The 18681-nt window shown below is 37.4% G+C and overlaps 1 protein-coding gene across 2 annotated transcripts; it reads left to right on the top strand.

Annotated features, from left to right (window-relative positions):
* Positions 1-1651: 1651 nt before the first annotated feature.
* On the top strand, positions 1652-18563 carry LOC122020457 (histone acetyltransferase HAC1-like). Of its 2 annotated transcripts, none has more exons than XM_042578394.1 (16): positions 1652-2179; positions 6532-8120; positions 8993-9128; positions 9268-9483; positions 9622-11000; positions 12500-12823; positions 12906-13184; positions 13450-13578; positions 13685-13885; positions 13992-14134; positions 14217-14502; positions 14887-15026; positions 16002-16080; positions 16153-16536; positions 17388-17599; positions 17680-18563. In XM_042578394.1, the coding sequence occupies exons 2-16, from the start codon at positions 6585-6587 to the stop codon at positions 17771-17773; spliced, it is 5538 nt and encodes a 1845-aa protein (XP_042434328.1). In that variant the 5' UTR covers positions 1652-2179; positions 6532-6584; the 3' UTR covers positions 17774-18563. The 2 variants fall into 2 exon arrangements, with proteins under 2 accessions (XP_042434328.1, XP_042434327.1); XM_042578393.1 differs by having other exon boundaries at positions 8993-9194.
* Positions 18564-18681: the final 118 nt, after the last annotated feature.

Raw genomic sequence — 18681 nt, 5'->3', positions numbered from 1 at the left:
GAGGGTTAGGTGGATTAAGTTAATAAAAACCAAATGATACTTCAAAATCAGACTAACTTAAACCATGTTATATGTTTATTTATTTATTTTTGCATATTTTTCACTAACTTAACCCAGGTTGTCATTGCATCAAGAAGGAGGAGATTGTTGGTGCGGTTTGCACTAACGGTCTAATTCAAGTTTTGATGAATGACAATGTAGGTTAAGTTAGTTTGTTGTGATTTAACACTTTGACTGAGTGTGTAAGAGAAATCCAACTAGGTCGACAGGCCGACCGGATAGTTGGCATAAAGCCCAACTAGGTCGACGGGTCGATCAGATAGCTAGCACGAACTCCAGACTGGTCGACAGGCTGACCGGATGTCTGGCAAAAGGTAAGTAAAGGTAAGTCACTGGAGGAGAGTGACTGTGAGGACGTACCCCAATTGAGGGGCAGTGGGCGTCGATCCAGTTTAGGTCTATTTTTGATCTCTAAACTAAGACATTAACTAGTTCATGGTCCTGGGAGGACAGAAACTAATTACTCCATTTTTATATTGTGCTAACACTTGTCTTGCAAGGTATTTTGGACTAGCACATTTGTTGCAAGGCAAGAAAACAAGGAACACAAGCGAAGCTGCCTTCAGGTGAATAAGACCCGAAGGCGCCTTTCATGGTTATGGAAGGCGCCTCAGTAGTGTTCATGGAAGGCGCCTTCCACTGGCTGAAATTTGACCGAAGTTAAGGATAAGCACCGATCACTTCAGGATGGATTTTGCCTCATTGGAGGCGCCTTCCATGCTTATGGAATGCACCTTCCAAACATTTTATAAGGCAGTTTTGAGGAGACATTGGATCATCAAGTAATTCAAGCTACTACGCGTACATTTGAGCTCACGATTGCTTCCGGTTCTTGCTGTGACTCTGTTGCGAAGCTGCTGAACTCGACGACTGCTCCAAGGAGTTCCGATCGCGTCCGACAAACAGACATCAACTCAAAAGGCTTTATTCTTTGATCCCTAAAAGTGTTGGTAATATTTTTTCTATTGTACTTAACTATTATAAAATGCAAGTGTTGCACTTGGCTTTATTTCTATTGTACTCGATTCTCTCTTCCGGGTGTATCGGAAAATATTTTTAGTGGATTGCCATCGATAAGTCCACATGACCTGAACCTTGGAGTAGGAGTCGTCGAACACTCTGAACCAAATAAAAACCGCTCAGGTTTTTCTGATGTTACTTTCGTATTTACTTTCCGCTGCTTACTCGATAACGATTTTCAATGAACACTACTCACCCTCCTTTAGCGTTTTCACGATCCAGTAATTTGGAGCTAGTAATTTATCATTAAGTTTATTACCATTTTTATCATGCTAATTTTTTCTAATTTTATTTTTAATATTTATTAAATATTATTTTATCATATTTAAATTTTGTATTATTTTAAAATTTTAATACAATAAAATAATAACCGAATTAATAAATTAGAATCTGAATTTCAAATAAAATTAAAATGAATTCATTTGGTAGACATGTTAAGAAAGTTAAATGAATTTAATTGAGGATCAATTTATTTCCTTTAATAAATTTAAAATCGAACCGAATTTTATATACGTAGATTCGATTTCGTAGATCGTTAATGTTTTTTAACGAGTCGGCATTATATAATATCTGTTATCACTCTTCCCACGCGTACTCACACGAACCCTACCCGCCGCCTCTCCTTTCCTTTCCCGATCTTTTTTCCCTCTCACGACGTCGCCGGCCTCCTTCCGCCGGCAGTCTCTCCCTCACTATCGCTATCTATTTCTCTCTCGTTTCACTCTCTCGCTCTGCTCTGCGTGTGCCCGGCGTGCGGTTGTCTCCGTCGTCGCCTGAGCACCCACTGCCGCCGGAGCCGAGAGAGGCCGCTTCAGGCCATCTCTTCCCTCCCTTTCCTTCCTATTTGTCTACTTCTCCCTCTCCCTGTGCACCCCTGGCTGCCGGGAGCCTAGAGGGACCGAGCCCGGACCACCATCTGGTGCTTCTCAGAGCCAGGGCACAGTCAGGAGCTAGGGCAAGCAGTCGGCCTCTCCTTGTTGTCTCTCTTAGCCACCGTCTGGTCCATGTGCCCTTGCATGAAGCCACCGCTCTTGTTGCTTTGCATCCAACATATCACCGCGATGAACAGATCTTGCCTTGCGCGTTGGTCAAATTAAAGGTCAGAATTCAGTAATATTTTTATGGACATTTTGTAAGATTGTTTAGTTTTCATTAATAGTTAAATGCTATTTATGTTTGATAGCCTCAAGCATTTTGTAGCATTGAAACACCTATCCATTTCTGTTCAATTGAGGGAAAATTGGAAAATAAATACATGGTCTTAGTATATTCATGTTGTTTGCTCGTTTTAGTACCTAGGAGTGTATTTTGGATTAGCAAGGGAATAAAAGGTTGTTTGTTAGCAGTGTGAATTAAGTTTTATAACTAGGGTTGTGTAGAGATAGGTACCTCAAGATTGGATCTATCAACTCTGAAGTTTAATTATTTTTTATTTTGTGTTACTATGGTAATTAGAAATTTATCTTAATTTTTTTTCCTACAATATTTTTATTTTTATATTTCTAAATATCATTGATGGGAGCACATTAACTTTTAGATCCTCAATCCTACTTGCTACTTATATATTTGACATGGATAAATCTATAATTGAACTCATTTGCATCTTCTTTGTGCATACATATAAATATATGTAAAAATAGATTCTACATATGTAGCTATAACTTATTTGTAAAAAAGCATAGAACATTAAAATAATGAAATGAGTTTTATTTGAAAGTAAACCTTGAGGGGTTAAATAACTCATATTTTTTCATGTTATATATATATGTGGGTGATTATATGGGGATTAACATAAGAAGAGTTTGATTTCATTAGGTAAAAATTGATACTGTGCTACTTCTTGGCTAAAACCTATCTTTAGACTGGATTACCCTTCATGCTACTTGTTAACTTTTGTGCACCTTTAACTAAAGATCATATGCTAATATACAATTGAATTTACATAATCATTATAAAAAGATTAAATTAGGTCAGTTCCTTAGACTAACTGATACAATGTAAATCCAAAATAAAATGCTTGTGTATAAGGATTTAAAGTGAAACAACAATGATTATAAATGGAGGAGAATATAAATACTATAGAGTGAAAACATTGAGCATAACCTTTTATAAGAGTACTTGATTGCCTACATGATGAAGTTGTGGCATCATGATGTCACTTGCACACCACTATTTATTTACACGATGACGCTAGATCATTGTATTTAACTAGTGAGTGCTTTAGTCCCATATGTTAGATGACGCCACTATACATTGAGAATTTGACTTTTGTGATTAACTTAGTAGGTTTATTGGTGATGATTAAAAGGTTACAATTAAAAATATATTAAATTGTGATAAATAAGTGGAAACAAAAATAAAATTTTGACTATATATATATAACTAAAGACCAACTTTAAATTTATGCACATCTTTTTTGATTTATCTATCTAGCAATTTGTGCTCAATATTGATTTTGCCTTAGTCTCCAGATTTATAGACAAAGGTTGATTTTAAAGTCATAATTGGTTTCGGTCAGTGTACAAAGAAATGTTAATTTGGAAGTCATTGTTGTTGTTTTTTTTATAGGTAAAATTTTATAGCACGAATCAAGTACAAAAACCAATCTTTAGGAGTTCCTCATGTCTGATGAAGTATCAAATCAGAGAAAATACTCAAGGACCAGTATACATGAATTTGCACTTGGAGATCCTTTCAATGTTATCCCTCACCAAAGAAACTTCTATTTCAATCCTTCCATACAAAATGAATCATAAATGACAAGGCAAAATGATGAGCCTTTGTCAGCATCTGGCTCGTAATGTCTTCCAAAGACTCAACGTCCATTGGTATGGAGCCTATCTCTGATCCTCCTCCATAATTATTGCAATAGGGGGGCACTCGAAGAATGAGTGCTCATGTTGCAGAAATGTAACAGTAGACGTCTCTGTGTCAACATCTAGAAAGTGACTGCATGACTCAATTGTAAGTAAGTCTTCCATGCTATCCGAGCCCATAGTTTCTTAGGACTAGCATGCCAAAAAAAAATCATATGCCCTTACTACCCCTCCATCCTGATCGAACTAGTCTGCTAGTCTCTGTCCAAGAGCCTCTGGGACCCTATAACCAATAATATAAGATCCCGTATATGTAGCAGTCGCTTAATTAGAGAGGAATCCAAGTGGGTTGCCTCCCATGTCCATAAATCAACACACCTCAAGGATGTATGATGGGCCCATTTGATCCAAAGGGCATCTTTCTTCGTGTATTTGCCACAAAACTTTAGCCCGGAGGCCTAAGTTCCAAGCCCGTAAGTCTCGAAATCCCAAGCCACCTTCTTTAGGCCTGCACATATCTACCCATAACACCGGGGATGCTTAGAGGTCCACATGAAAGACGTAGATGCGGTCAATGATGCTCTGCGATAGAAGCAATATGGATAGTCAGTAGCATCCCACTCCCTAAAGTACAAAAGTGATGAGTTGTTCCTTGCTAGCGTAGGATAATGTCTTATGTGGCCAAACATTGATCTTTTGAACCAAAGACTCAAGTAGAGGGGTATACTCAGAAATCCGAAGTCGCTCGGCAGCTAGCGGTATCCCCAAATATTTGAAAGGCATCATGCCCTCCTGAAAACTAGTGATGGAATGCAGCCTCCCGTGTGTCGTGTCATCAACTCCTGCCGGATAAATGCTTGCCTTCAGTTTATTCACTTGAAGTCCCATTGTTGCCCCAAACTCCTGTAGACAGGTTGACAATGTGCCAACTGACTCTGTGTAGCCCCTGCTAAAGAAAGAGTAGTAAATCGTCTGCATAAGCCAGGTGTGCTAGTCTGAGGTGGGCACACTGAGGGTGGAAGCTGAAGCCCGATCTGACTGTACTCTGCTGTATCTGCCTCCCAAAAATCTCAACGCAGATACCAAATAAGTAGGGCGAAAGTGGGTCCCCCTGCCTCAGTCCTCTGGCCCCTCTGAAAAGTCCTAAAGTCCCGCTGTTAATGGCCACCGAAAAAGAAGTGGTGGTCACACACTCCATAATCCATGCAATAAACTGCTCAGGAAAATAAAGTCCAAGAAGAGCCCCATGTAAGAAATCCAAATGTACTTTCTAGAGATCAATCTTCATAATGCATCTCTCTAGATGCGTTTCCTGTTATATTTCTGAAAGAGCTCTTGTGCTAAGTGGATGTTATCAGTAATAGCACAAAAACTGAGACTGGTGAAGGATACAGTCCTATATTTTGGTGATATCCAAGCTGCCAGAAGTTTGGAAATAACCTTGTAGAACACTGTTCAACAAGAAATAGGTCTGTAATTTGTAGCCTTGCATGTGCTGATGTTGGAACTAGGGCTATCAAAGTATGATTCCATCTCTGCAACAATTTGCCTATGTTGAAGAACTCCAAGATTGCGGTAGTAAAATCTGCCCCTACTGTCTCCCAAGCTTGTTTGAAAACTTAGAGCCGTATCCATCTGAGCCAGGGGCTCACTGATCTCTGATATCAAAGAGCGCCGTATTTATGTCGTCTACTGTTGGTAACCGAACCAGCTGAGCATGCTGGTCTACTGAAATAAGCCAGCCAAACTGCATGCTGGAATGTGAGAAAGCTGTTCGATCAGGTGCTTTGCCAAGCTGACTTTTCAAGTGGACTGTGAACACACGAACAACCTCCTCAAATGACATTGTGATGCTTCCATTTGAGGTCTCAACTGCAGTGATTTCTTTCCTCTGGTTGTTCCTTTTAACTAGAGCATGAAAAAAAGGAGGAATTGCGGTCTACTTGTTTGGAATACTCCACCTTTGCTCGCTGCATGCAGAAGCTGTGTTCAGCAGCGCTGAGATGAGCTGCGGTTTGCTGGATTTCCTTGTAGTTGTCGGCCATTATGCAAAGTTGCTTAGAGATACTTGATGTACCAATAGCGGGCTTAACTTTATTTGTTGCATTTTTTGTTCTATTCGTATAACATTTTGGTACTATATTCTGTTGGAAAAGAAATGAGTATATATGTTTTGCGAACATCTCTTACTTATCTTGCTTTATCGATTGCTGGTATACTTCGTAGTTATTATTATACCGTCACTAAGTGGGTACATCTTGGTAAATGGAATTACATCCTGGATCTTGATAATATTGGCTTGAGCAGGATATATGCCTAACAGGCACCATCATGTAGTTACCCATGCATCTCTTTTAGTTCCGGAGAAACCTTGCACCTTTGTCTGAAGGAACTCTGAGTAGTCTCCATTTTTGTTGCCAAACATCAGCAGAGCAATGTTGATCAGTTTTCCTTGAAAATAAGGGTAAAGGGATGTGTTGCATGTCTCAGATGCCTTTCTACAGCAATAGTAATAAGTTTGATAAATGATAGCATACCTCTTTCTGGGGCTTGTATTGATATCTTTTATGAGTTTATTTCTTTTCAGTCCAGAATCTTAATTTTTTTGACCTACCTTGGTAAATTGATTTGTCAGGTGATACCTGCTTGAAGTTCAAATGGAAACTATCCAATTTTAAAAATTCCAGCATGCACATGTCAGATGCAACCAAAGATTCTAGTGTCACAAATGTGTCATTTATAGGATCTAACCAAAGATTGCCTCACAAGCTCGGTCGGCAACAACTGTCAGATGCATCAAAAAGCACTCCAGAATCTTTATATTTACATTCACAACTGCATGACACAGAAGAAGAATCTGTATGTTGGAGTCAGGAGTCTCAGTCAATGTTGCTAAGGCCTCATCAAACATATGATCCAATTGGGCAGCCTCAATTGTTGCATAAGGGTAGATATCTAAAACGACGGCACATATTAGTACAAAAATGTGATTTTGAGCCCTTGCATTTGCAAAGCAATACCAAAGTTTCACATTCAATTAATTGCAATAATTTGTCAGACCAAATGCCGGGTGGGCCTTTGATAGCCCATGACATGATTAAGCAGGAGCTACCTCTGGGAATGAAAGAATACATTTCATCAAATAGTTCTGTTCTTACAGATGTTTTATTTGGTGATCATTCCATGTTCCCAAGAAAACCAGCACAATATCAAGCAATTCAGAATCTTCTATTCCTGTATGAACATGCTAGGAACTGCCAAAATCAAGAAAATCATTGCAATTTCTTCCAATGCAGGAATTTGAAAAGTGCTCTTGCTCACATTTTACATTGTAAAGATGCTAATTGTGCCAAGGGTTGCTACAAGTACAAGAACCTCTTTGATCATTATGCAGAGTGCTCTAATAATTTTTGTAGTATTTGTGGTCCTGTGAGAGCAAGAATAGAAGAAGTTTCTCAAAGGAATATTAGCAATGGTTTCGCAGATTTTAAGACTCCTCTAGCTACTGTTGCAAGCATGGATCAAGAGGAATCTGCCTGCAAACGTGCCAAAACTACAAGTCATTTTGGTCAAAACCAAATTTTTGGGGTCAATGTAGAATCAACAAAACCAAACCATCATTTTGGAGGAGAGCTGCAAGCAGACCAATTGGTGAGACTGCCTTTAGACACAAATACTGGGAATCAGAAACTAATAAAAACTTGCACACTTGGAGATGCAAATACTACTAGTGCAAAAATAGTGGAAAGTCAAAATACGGACTCCATCCTTGGAAATTCTGGAGAAACCTATGGTTCTACGGAGGACCCCCAAATTGAGATCAAAGAAAATCTTAGCGTAGAACCTGATGAGTTAGCAAATGTGGCTATATGCTCTGAGCCAGCAAATGAAATTCAGCTTGGGTTTCCTATGGTTGAAATCAGTGATGGTAATGCCGAATCATCTGCATCTGCTAATGTGGTTGAGACAAGGATTGGAACCCCACTTAGTGTGGATAATGATGAGTTAGCAAATGTAGCTATATGCTCTCAACAAACAAATGTAGTTCAACTTGGGTTTCCTATGGATGAAATCAGTGATGCTGGTAATGTGAATCTATCTCCTTCTGCTAATATGGCTAAGACAAAGACAGGATCGCCAAAACGAGTGACTTCTAATCTTGATACATCCACTTCGGAAATGCATAGGGTTCACATAGGCAGTTTCGAGCAACATGTGGACCAGGTTAGTCTTCAATTTAGTGGAAATTGGGTCTTTAATTTATTTAGCTATTGTGATGCTGACTTTTCTCGCTTCCTCTGCGAAGGTAATTGAGGCATATGTTTTTAAGCATTTATGCTTAGTTTTGTTCAAGATGGTAGCTTTCATCGGGTATGGATTGTCTTGTCATCATTGGTTATTATTTTAATGAAATTAGTTTACTTTCTGACCCTTTATTTTTACCCTTTTTTCAGTGCTTAAGGTATTTAAGGAATTAATTTGTTTTTGTTTTGAACAAGGATTGTTGTGGCAAAGGATGCACTTTTATTAATTTTTATCTTGCTTCAAGGACCAGTCCATCTGACTATTGGTTTACAAGCACGGACAAACTAAGCAAACAACTATATTTTGGAAAACTACATGAGCACGAGGAATAATGAAACCAACAACTCAACAGTATCCTAATCAAATTGAATGTTAACTATGTATACTATTGAGTCAGTATACCATCCCTCCATCGTCTTTTAAAAAATCTTATTTCTCAAGGTTGAGTAGGAATTCATTCTGTAATGTGTTCTGTTGCTTTCATGATTTGTTCTCATTGATATTTGTCATGGCTTGTTGCATCCTCTCGTTATTTGCTACGCTGAGCTCTTTAATCTCATGGCAATTTGCAGTGCACATAACTTCTTTACATGATTTGTAGAATATTTTAATCTCTATTATATTGTATTTTGTCTTGAAACCGAAGTATTAAGTTCAATGTGAGATAATACTTCTTCTGTTTATTGCATTATCAACAACACATTTGCTATAAATGATCTTGTTCTATGTACCTGAATACATGGCTACTAGAATGGAATCTTAGAAAAATTCTTTTATATGGTTTCATACAGCATAGAAGGAACATGCTTTTCTCCTCCCTGATGTCCAATCCGCATGTGGGGAGGCTAGAAAAACCACAAGAGGTGAAATCAGCCTCACCAACTTCAAGCACCAATGAAGAGAAAGTATTATGCGACATGTTGCCTGGTATCTCGTTCAGTAATAATACATTTAAGAGCCCTGTGATTGGTGATCTATGTTCTGCTTCCCAAAGTGTGTAGATTTATTAGTATCAGCAATTTTGTTATATTTATTTCATTTAGTTACTTTATATTGGCCTGTGCAGGATATATACCTAATGAGCACCATCGTGTAGTTGCCCATGCATCACTTAGTTCTGGTGGAAACCTTGCGCCTTTGTCTGAAGAAACTCTGAGTAAACACCATTTTGGTTGCCAAATGTCAGCAGAACAATATTCTGATAGTCAAAATGATCAGTTTTCAAATGAAAATAGTAGTAAATGGATGCCTTGCATGTCTCAAATACCTTTCTACGGCAATGGTAATAAGTTTGATAATGATATCATACCTCTTTCTCGGGCTGATACTGATATGTTTTATGAGTTTATATTGCTTTTCAGTTAATATAGATCCAGAATCTTAATTTTTCTGACCTTACCTTGCTGAATCGATTTGGCAGGTGACACCAGTTTGAATTTCAAATGGAAGCTATCCAATTTTAAAAATTCCAGCATGCATGCGTCAGATGCAACCAAAGATTCTAGTATCTCAAATAGGTCATCTGTAGGATTTAACCAAAAATTGTCTCACAAGCTCAGTCAGCAACAACTGTCAGATGCATCAAAAAAGACTCCACAGTCTTTATATTTACATGCACAGCTGCATGACTTGGAAGAAGAGTCTGTATGTAGGAGTCACGAGTCTAAGCCAATGTTGCTAAGCCCTCATCAAGCATATGATCCAATTGGCCAGCCTGATTTTGAGCCCTTGCATTCGCAAAGCACTGTCAAAGTTTCACATTCAATTAATTATAATAATTTGTCAGAGCAAATGCCAGGTGGGCCTTTGGTAATCCATGATATGAATAAGCAGGAACTAGCTCTGGGATCGAAAGAATGCGTTTCAACAAATAGTTCTAATCTTACAGATGTTTTATTTGGCGATCATTCCATGTTCCCAAGAAGACCAGCACAATATCAAGCAATTCAGAATCTTCTATTCCTGTATGAACATGCTAGGAACTGCCAGAATCAAGAAAATGATTGCAACTTCTTCCAGTGCAGCAATTTGAAAAGTGCTTTTGCTCACATTTTATATTGTAAAGATGCTAATTGTACCAAGCGTTGCAATAAGTACAAGAGCCTATTTGATCATTATGCAGAGTGCTCTAATATTTTTTGTAGCATTTGTGGTCCTGTGAGAGCAAGAATGAAAGAAGTTTCTCAAAGGAATATTAGCAATGGCTTTACAGAATCTAAGACTTCTCTAGGTACTATTGTAAGCATGGATAAAGAGGAATCTGTCTTCCAACGTGGCAAAACTACAAATCATTTTGGTCAAAATGAAACTTTTGAGGCCGGAGTAGAATCAACAAAACCAAACCATCATTTTGGAGGAGTGCTGCAAGCAGGCCAACTGGTGAGACTGCCTTTAGATACAAATACTGGGAATCAGAATCTAATAGAAACTTGCACGCTTGGAGATGCAAATACTAGTAGTGCAAAACTAGCGGAAAGTCAAAATACGGACTCTATCCTCAGAAATTCTGGAGAAACATATGATGCTACTGAGGGCACACAAATTGAGATGAAAGAAAATCTTGCCGTGGAACCTGATGAGTTAGCAAATGTAGCTATGTGCTCTCAACAAATGAATGTAGATCAACTTGGGTTTCCTATGGATGAAATCGGTGATGCTGGTAATGTGAAACTATCTTCTTTGGCTAATGTGGCTGAGACAAAGACAGAAGCCCCCAAAAGAGTGACTTCTCTTCTTGATACATTCACTGTAGAAATGCTTAGAGTTCACATAAGCAGCCTTGAGCAACATGTAGACCAGGTCAGTCTTCAAGTTAGTGAAAATTGGGTCTTCAGTTTACTTAGCTATTGTGCATGGAAGTGGCAAGGCCCTATGCAGTTTTAGATTTTGACTGTTCATATAATTTTATGCATGATTTTCAAGATTTTAGTTCCAGTAACTTAACATCCCAAATTCAATAAATTTCAAATCCTAATGCACTCATCAGGATTCCAACTACTGATGAAGCTTTTGTTTTCTGGGTCAATTTCCTTGAAATGTTTCTTATTTTAAATCTGCATTGTTTTTTTTTCTCTGAATTTTGTCTCCATCCTACAGCATATAGTTGTTTCTACTATTGCACTAACATTATTTCATAAATATGTTTGAAATACCTTTTTTGAGATACCAGTTTGGCTGACTTCTTCATATGGTAGTCTTCCATTTCTTCATTTGACTGAGTTCTTCACGAATATTTTCTTCATTTGACTAGGCAAAATGCTAGTACAAAATTCAGAAACACAGCTGTTGTTTTCAGCAATGCATATTATTCTAAATGGCTGCTGCCTAGGCATATTTGTCAAGCAACCACCTCACCTAGCTGATAACTGTTAGGAAGCGTATTAAAAAAAAAGACCTAGACGGACTTCTTAGACAGCATGTGTGGACTGCTCGGATGGCATGCCCAGATGGCTCAAGAGGGTGCAATGTGTTTATTTAAAATTTGTTGGTTAATCCTAATTCTCCTCTTAGCCATGTTCGTTGAGCCTTCTATCTCTTGCACTTTTGCCTCCCCTTATTACCCAGGGCCAATGGTTTGTACCAATTTTGACCATCTTTTCTTCCTTTTCTTGCTTAAGTGTGTTCCCTATTATTTTCTCTATTTTTTCTTATTCATTGCTAAAAATTCTCATTTAATTTAGATGCATATAATTATTTTTTACTCTAGATATTTTGACACTCTGTCAGCGATCAGAGTATTTGTTAAAGTTCCAACCATAAATGTACATGTATCTACTTTTTATCTGAAATACAAAATTTACTTGTCCTCGTACAAAAAAAATGCATCAGGTTCAAGCATTGATGTTGTTCAACTTAATATATTATTAAAAATTAATAAACTAGATGTAATTGCAGTGGGAGAACAGCCTATTCAATGCTTGACGTTTGAAGACACTGTTAAAACATTTAGCTGCACCTCTGTTTTCTAATTAAATGTTGTGTATGGAGGTTTATTGATTCTGTACATATCAACTATGATTATTTTAGATAATTTGATTAATGACATGAGCATTATTGAAGCTTTGTGAATATTTGGTTATTGGTTGCTTCTTCTTTGATAAATTCCATTCTTGCATAATGTTGTTGTATTATGGGTTTGGTCTCAATAACTAAATTTTCCTTGATCATCTGGAACTGGAGAACTTGTGTCTTTTATTGGCAAACGTGCTTCTTATCTCATTGTTCCTGATTTTTTTTTCTGTTGCGAATTAATTTGTTTGCTTGGTTGTTTTATTCTGCAATTTGGCCATGTTATTTAGGATAAAGCAAAGAAAGACAAATCCCAGGATATGGAACACCTGGTAGATCAGAACTTATGCAGTTTGTGCAGGATGGAGAAACTTACTTTTGAGGCTCCACCTCGTTATTGTTCATCGTGTTACAAGTTAATCAACCCTAGGGGAGTCTATTATACTATCAGAAGTTTGAAGTACACGGATTATGAGTGCGGTGCAAAGATCTCTTTTTGTAGCAAGTGCTATGGTTCCTCTGGTGAGAGTATCAAGGTTGCTCGTCAAGAAATACGAAAGGTGAATTTGGAAAGGAGGTTGAACTATGCTGAGAGTGATGCTGAAAATGAATGGGTAGGAGTATCTGAACATCCCAATTTTATATTTTTTCTTCAATTCTAAATCAACTGTCGCTTTACTGATGAATGTTTTCCAGTGGGTCCAATGTGATAAATGCAAAGCATGGCAGCATCAAATATGTGCTCTTTTTAGTGGAAAAAGGAAGGATGCATTGCAATCCGAATACACTTGCCCAGAGTGTTGCTTGCGCGAACTGGAATGTGAGATGCATAAACCAGTACCGCGAAATGCAGTTCTTCGGGCAACTGATTTGCCAAAAACTATGATGAGTGATCATATAGAAAATTGGTTATTTGAGCACCTTCAACAAGAGAGAGAAGAAAGGGCAAGGAAATTACAAATAACTGTTGATGAGGTATTTTATTTATATCTATAGTGAGACTTATATGTTATATGTCAAATAATATTTAAGGGCAGCCCGGTGCACAAAGCTCCCGCCATGCGGGGTCCCGGGGAAGGATCCATTGTACGCAACCTTACCTTGCTTTTTGCAAGAGGCTATTTCTAGGATTCGAACCCGTGATCTTTTGATCACAAAGCAACAACTTTACCGTTGTGCCAAGGCTCCCCTTCATGTTAAATAATATTTGCTTAACTATATTTTCCGTTCTTCTTATCAGGTGCCTGGGGCCAATGATCTTGTCATTAGAGTGGTCTCATCAGTTGACAAGAAAGTGGAAGTAAATCCAGGTTTTCAAGAGGTTTTTAAGGAGGAAATGTATCCTGCATATTTTCCTTACAAATCAAAGGTGTGACTTTGAATGTATACTTTGTTTTCTTACATTTTTTTCTGCACTTTTAGTTGCATTAGTGTAATAATATGGTATTTTTATGATGAATTTGTTTGCCTTTCAGGTTATTCTGTTATTTCAGACAATTGAAGGTGCAGATGTTTGCCTTTTTGGCATGTATGTTCAAGAATATGGTTCAGAGTGTTCTTTGCCAAATCAAAGGCGCGTTTGTATTTCATATATAGATTCTGTCAAATACTTCAGGCCTGAAATAAAGGCTGTTACAGGAGAGGCTTTGCGGACCTTTGTTTATCATGAGATCCTGGTAAGTAAATTTGTAACTATTAAGCTTACTTCACATTGCCTTTTTCTATTACCACCAAAAAGTATTAACGGATGATGCTCCAACATTACCTGTCCTGTTTATCTAGATAGGGTACCTTGACTACTGCAAGAAAAGAGGTTTCACCAGCTGCTATATATGGGCTTGCCCATCTCTAAGGCAAGACTATTATATTCTATACTGCCATCCTAAGACACAGAAGACACCAAAGTCTGAGAAGCTTCGAGAATGGTAAGTACTATCCCATTCCATGTGCCTCAAAGTTATGCTCTAGCATGATTACCATGCCATTAGCTTAATCTGATGATAACAGGTACCAAGTTATGATACGCAAGGCCATAAAGGAAAAAGTAATTCAGGAGCAAACCAATTTATATGATCATTTCTTTGTTCCCACTAGTGAAAGCAAAGTTAAGGTTACTGCAGCTCAGTTGCCATACTTTGATAGTGATTTCTGGCCTGGAAAAGCAGATTTTCTTCTAGAGGACAAGAACAAATCTCAGGCCAAAGGCACAAAGGCAGTGATCGAGAGAGCGCTAAGGGCTGCCAAACGGGATGCATCAACTGGAAATCCAAAGGATATTCTACTTATGCACCAAGTGAGTCCCTTCTTCTCTTTCTGTTTTCCCCACCTTTTTACTTGCTTCATTCTTTATTTGCTACATTTCCATATTCAAATTTTGCTATTAGACTTCTCTTTGGCCTCTCTTTTCCCACTTCATCAGGTTGTCTCCTATCTGTTTTAGACATAGATTCATATGGCATGCATATTCTGTAGCACATGCTTTTCTAATGCTTGTGTGAATTATCCTTGGCCTTGCCTGTGGAGATGCTTTGCAAATCTCGCTTCTAGTCCTTGACGAGCAACCAGATTTTGCATGCTGATTCCTAAGCTTATCAGACTCCGACTCCAAAGATTTTTTTTATCTTTCAAGGCATGAAGCAATTACATTTTCTCATCATATTTCTTGATTAATCAACAGCTTGGAGAAGTTATCCGCCCAATGAAGGAAGACTTTATCATTGTCCACTTGCAGCACACCTGCAAATATTGCTATCAGCCTATTATGTCTGAAAAACTTTGGGTCTGCAGTGTCTGCAAAAATTTTCAACTGTGTATGCAGTAAGTAGTTTATCTCTTTTTGTGTCAGTTTCCCTCCCTTTGGCGCATATGTGATTGTTTATTTGATAATTAAATTTGACTTTTTGCTGGATATATACCTGTAAACTTGTGGCTATTCTCTTTCACTATATCTGTAGAATGATCATGTATCAATACACTTTTTAAACTTTAGGTTACTTTCAGTCACATGACTAACTAAAATTCCATTCAATGTTTAGTGAAGTTGAATAAATGAAAAATACTCTTATTATTTAGAAAAAATTATTATGCTAGTTTCACAATATTGTGGCCCCATCCCTGACCCCACTATTTATTTGAATTTCAATGTACACATGAATGAAGCAATGTGAAATTTGCTAAACATATATTTTATTTTATTTACCCCACTGGATTGCTGTGCCATGTAGCTATTACCATCAAACACGTTCATATTACAAAATGCAGCCATTATATTTCATGTCTACTGGACTTGCTACACTTACATCTTGTAACATATTGGGCTTGTCTAAGTAGTTCTATTTATCTACTTTACTACTTCTGGATGTGTTTCTGCATTCAGTTACAGATTCTAAATGCTCTACCTTGTCATATTTGTCATTCATATGCTCTGGTATTTTGTCCAAGCTTAGCTACATTTTTAGTCGGTCAAATAGCTGTCACCTTACAACTTAATGTTTATTGCATAGCTCAAGTGCAAATCTGTGACGCCATACTTTCTTTGTTTGGGTTTCTTAGGATTCATTGTTGCATGGCAGGTTCTTTCTTGAGAATGCTAAATTCTATTTCTAACACTGAAATGCTTAAATAAATAAAAAAGAAATAAAATAGGAAAAACAAAACCTGGAACAAGCAAGTAAAATGATATGACACGTTTACAGAAAGGACCTTTTGTAATTGATAGGTGGTTTACTTAGATGATTGCTGTTGTTTTCTAATTCTGTGTATTTTCCACTTGATTTTGTTCTGGTATAACAGGTGCCATGATAAGATGCAGGATCTTGATAAGAAGGATAGACACCCTATTACTGCTAAGGAAAAACATTCCTTCCAATTAGTGAGTGTCTAAATTCTGTTTACTTGTAATTTTATCAAGATGCTTTCTCATCTTCCTGTTTTTCTATTTCAGGTGGAGATCGATGTTCTTGCAGATACTCATGACGAAGATGGAACTATAGAAAGCAAATTGTTTGATGTGCGAACTGGTTTTTTAAATTTTTGTCAAAATGAACAATATCAGTTTGACACCCTCCGTAGAGCAAAGCATTCAACTCTGATGATCCTTTATCATCTTCATAATCCAATGGAATATGTGTTTACATCCTCATGCGCCATGTGTCATGGTAGCATTGATGGTGGACAAAATTGGCACTGTATGAACTGTCAGGGTTACCGCCTTTGTGATTCTTGCTATTTGAAAGGGACTTCTCACCATCAGTTGGTTAGTCACACCATGTTGCCTGGGATCAATCTGCAGCCAAAGCAACAAAGAAGTGGAAGATTAAACGTTCATGTAAGTCCAACTTTTTTATGCATTTAAACTTGAAATCAGAAGATAACATTGCTTCTAAGAAACATTCTCTGTTAAGAGTTGAACAAACTGTTTCAGTTCTTACCTTCATCAGAGTGATCTCTATATGCACCAAAGCCCTCCAAGAACCCCCACCTTTTCTTATATTTTGCTCTCGACTTTTTTCAAGACCTTTTGATGTTTAATTAGTCATGTCTGGTTCATCTTTTACTATCTTAGCTGCTGCTACATGCACCACTTGGTCTTCTACAATTTGGACTAGCTCCTCAAATGCAAGTTTATTGTCTTTAGGTGCATGACATCCTTGAGTTCCAGTAATTCCGTTGCTAGAAAATTCAAATCCTTGTATATCTTGTCAGTTTCTTGTAACATTATGAACTCAGTCAATGTCTGTTGATCAGTAAGAATCTGTTCCTGAATGAAATAGAACAGTTTATCAAGTATCATATCAGTTTTCATGTTTTGGGGTTTAATTTATCTAGGTTGCTCTGTTTATTTTTCCTTTCCTAGTATAATAATATATCTAAGATGGGAGAACTATAATCCTGCAAGCATATCCTGGTCCACTTACCGTTTATGAAAAAATACATGTTTTTCATTTGAATACTATTTTTTTTATACAAATATGCAAATTATTATGTTATTGATAATTTTTGTTATGCATAAACAATTATCTATTCTATTCTGTCTTTTAGATGTATTCCTGGTATTCTGTATCCATTGTTTTAGTAGTACATAGTAGATGCTAATCAACTAATTGCTGATATGGCACTCTGTAAACTTTCCAGTAATATACTTGAACTGCTTTAACGGTAATATCTGTCAAATATCAGATTGTCCTTGATGCATTGCTTCATGCTGCAAAGTGCTATGCTCCTCGATGCACATATCCATATTGTTTGAAAGTCAAAAAGCTCTTCCTCCATAGCAGGAGATGCAAGGTGCGTGTTCCTGGTGGTTGTATATCATGCAAGAAGATTTGGCTGCTACTTCAGCATCATGCTTGTATTTGCCAAGACTTAGATTGCCATATGCCTCGATGCAGGTAAATATTTGCTACTTTTTTCATTTGCTGTTCTTTCTTATTAAATCCTTAATGGTCATTGTTGGTTTGTTGATACTTAGGGATCTAAAGGTTTATAAAATGAAGGTGAAAAATGTAACAAAAGAAAGAATCAGACTACATGCTAGGGTTTCTGCATCTGCTACTTGGAACTGACGTGCAGTGTCTGAGTTTTAGGAAGGGTATCTTTCGAGTTGATAAGAAGATTTATTTATTTGAAGTTAGTGGACTAGCAGTGGAGTTCTTGTGCAGAATGATGATGGTGGCACCACTACTGTCGTCTATGGATTGTCACTGCGCTCTGACTAAGCACTGCTTGACCTGCTACTGATAATTTGTTAGAATAGTCATCCTTGGAGGTTGCTAAGATGATTCAATTACCAAAGCTGATAAACCCGCAGCTGCTGTCGATCGACCTTGGTTTTTTTAAAACTTGCAAATCTGAAGGTATACGCAGAAGATGAAGAACATGGTGGTGTTTTTGAATCCACTATTGACCAGATGAGCAGTTTGCAAATTTTGCTGGAAAATGACATTATCAGAGAGACATTAAGAGTTAGATTTAATTATCCAAGTATGTAAACTAGCAATTTTAGTCTGATTCATGCCTGGATTGGAAGTGAAAAGGACCCTAATTCCCTAACGGCTTGTAAATATGGAGCCCTGGAGAACCGGCCGGCATACTTTGCCTCCGACAGTAATTCAGCATTCTAGCTGCACGTCAAGGAAAAATAGCCTAGCAACTAAGGAGCAAGGAAATGAAAACCAAACTTGAGGGTGCAATGACTAAAGGATCAGTTGTCCAAGCTTCTTGGATAACATGTGCATTAGTTTGAATTATGTATTTGCATTTGATTCTTTTTATATGATCAATAATTTTGTGACCGGGCAAAATTTTCATAAATTGATAGATTTCTTTAAACGTTCTTCTGTGTTTGATGGTAAATGTGTTTTGCTCAATTTTTTTTTAGGAGTGATCAACAATCTGAGTCTTGAGCTTGCATTGTGTTGTATAATTGTGGATTCATTGCCTCACACAATCAAGAGCTTCTGATTGATAAAGC

The sequence above is a fragment of the Zingiber officinale genome, chromosome 9A (genome assembly GCF_018446385.1).
Source record: "Zingiber officinale cultivar Zhangliang chromosome 9A, Zo_v1.1, whole genome shotgun sequence".
Lineage (NCBI taxonomy): Eukaryota > Viridiplantae > Streptophyta > Magnoliopsida > Zingiberales > Zingiberaceae > Zingiber > Zingiber officinale.
Note: the sequence above shows the minus strand (reverse complement) of the source record. Positions and strands in the feature narration are given on the sequence as shown.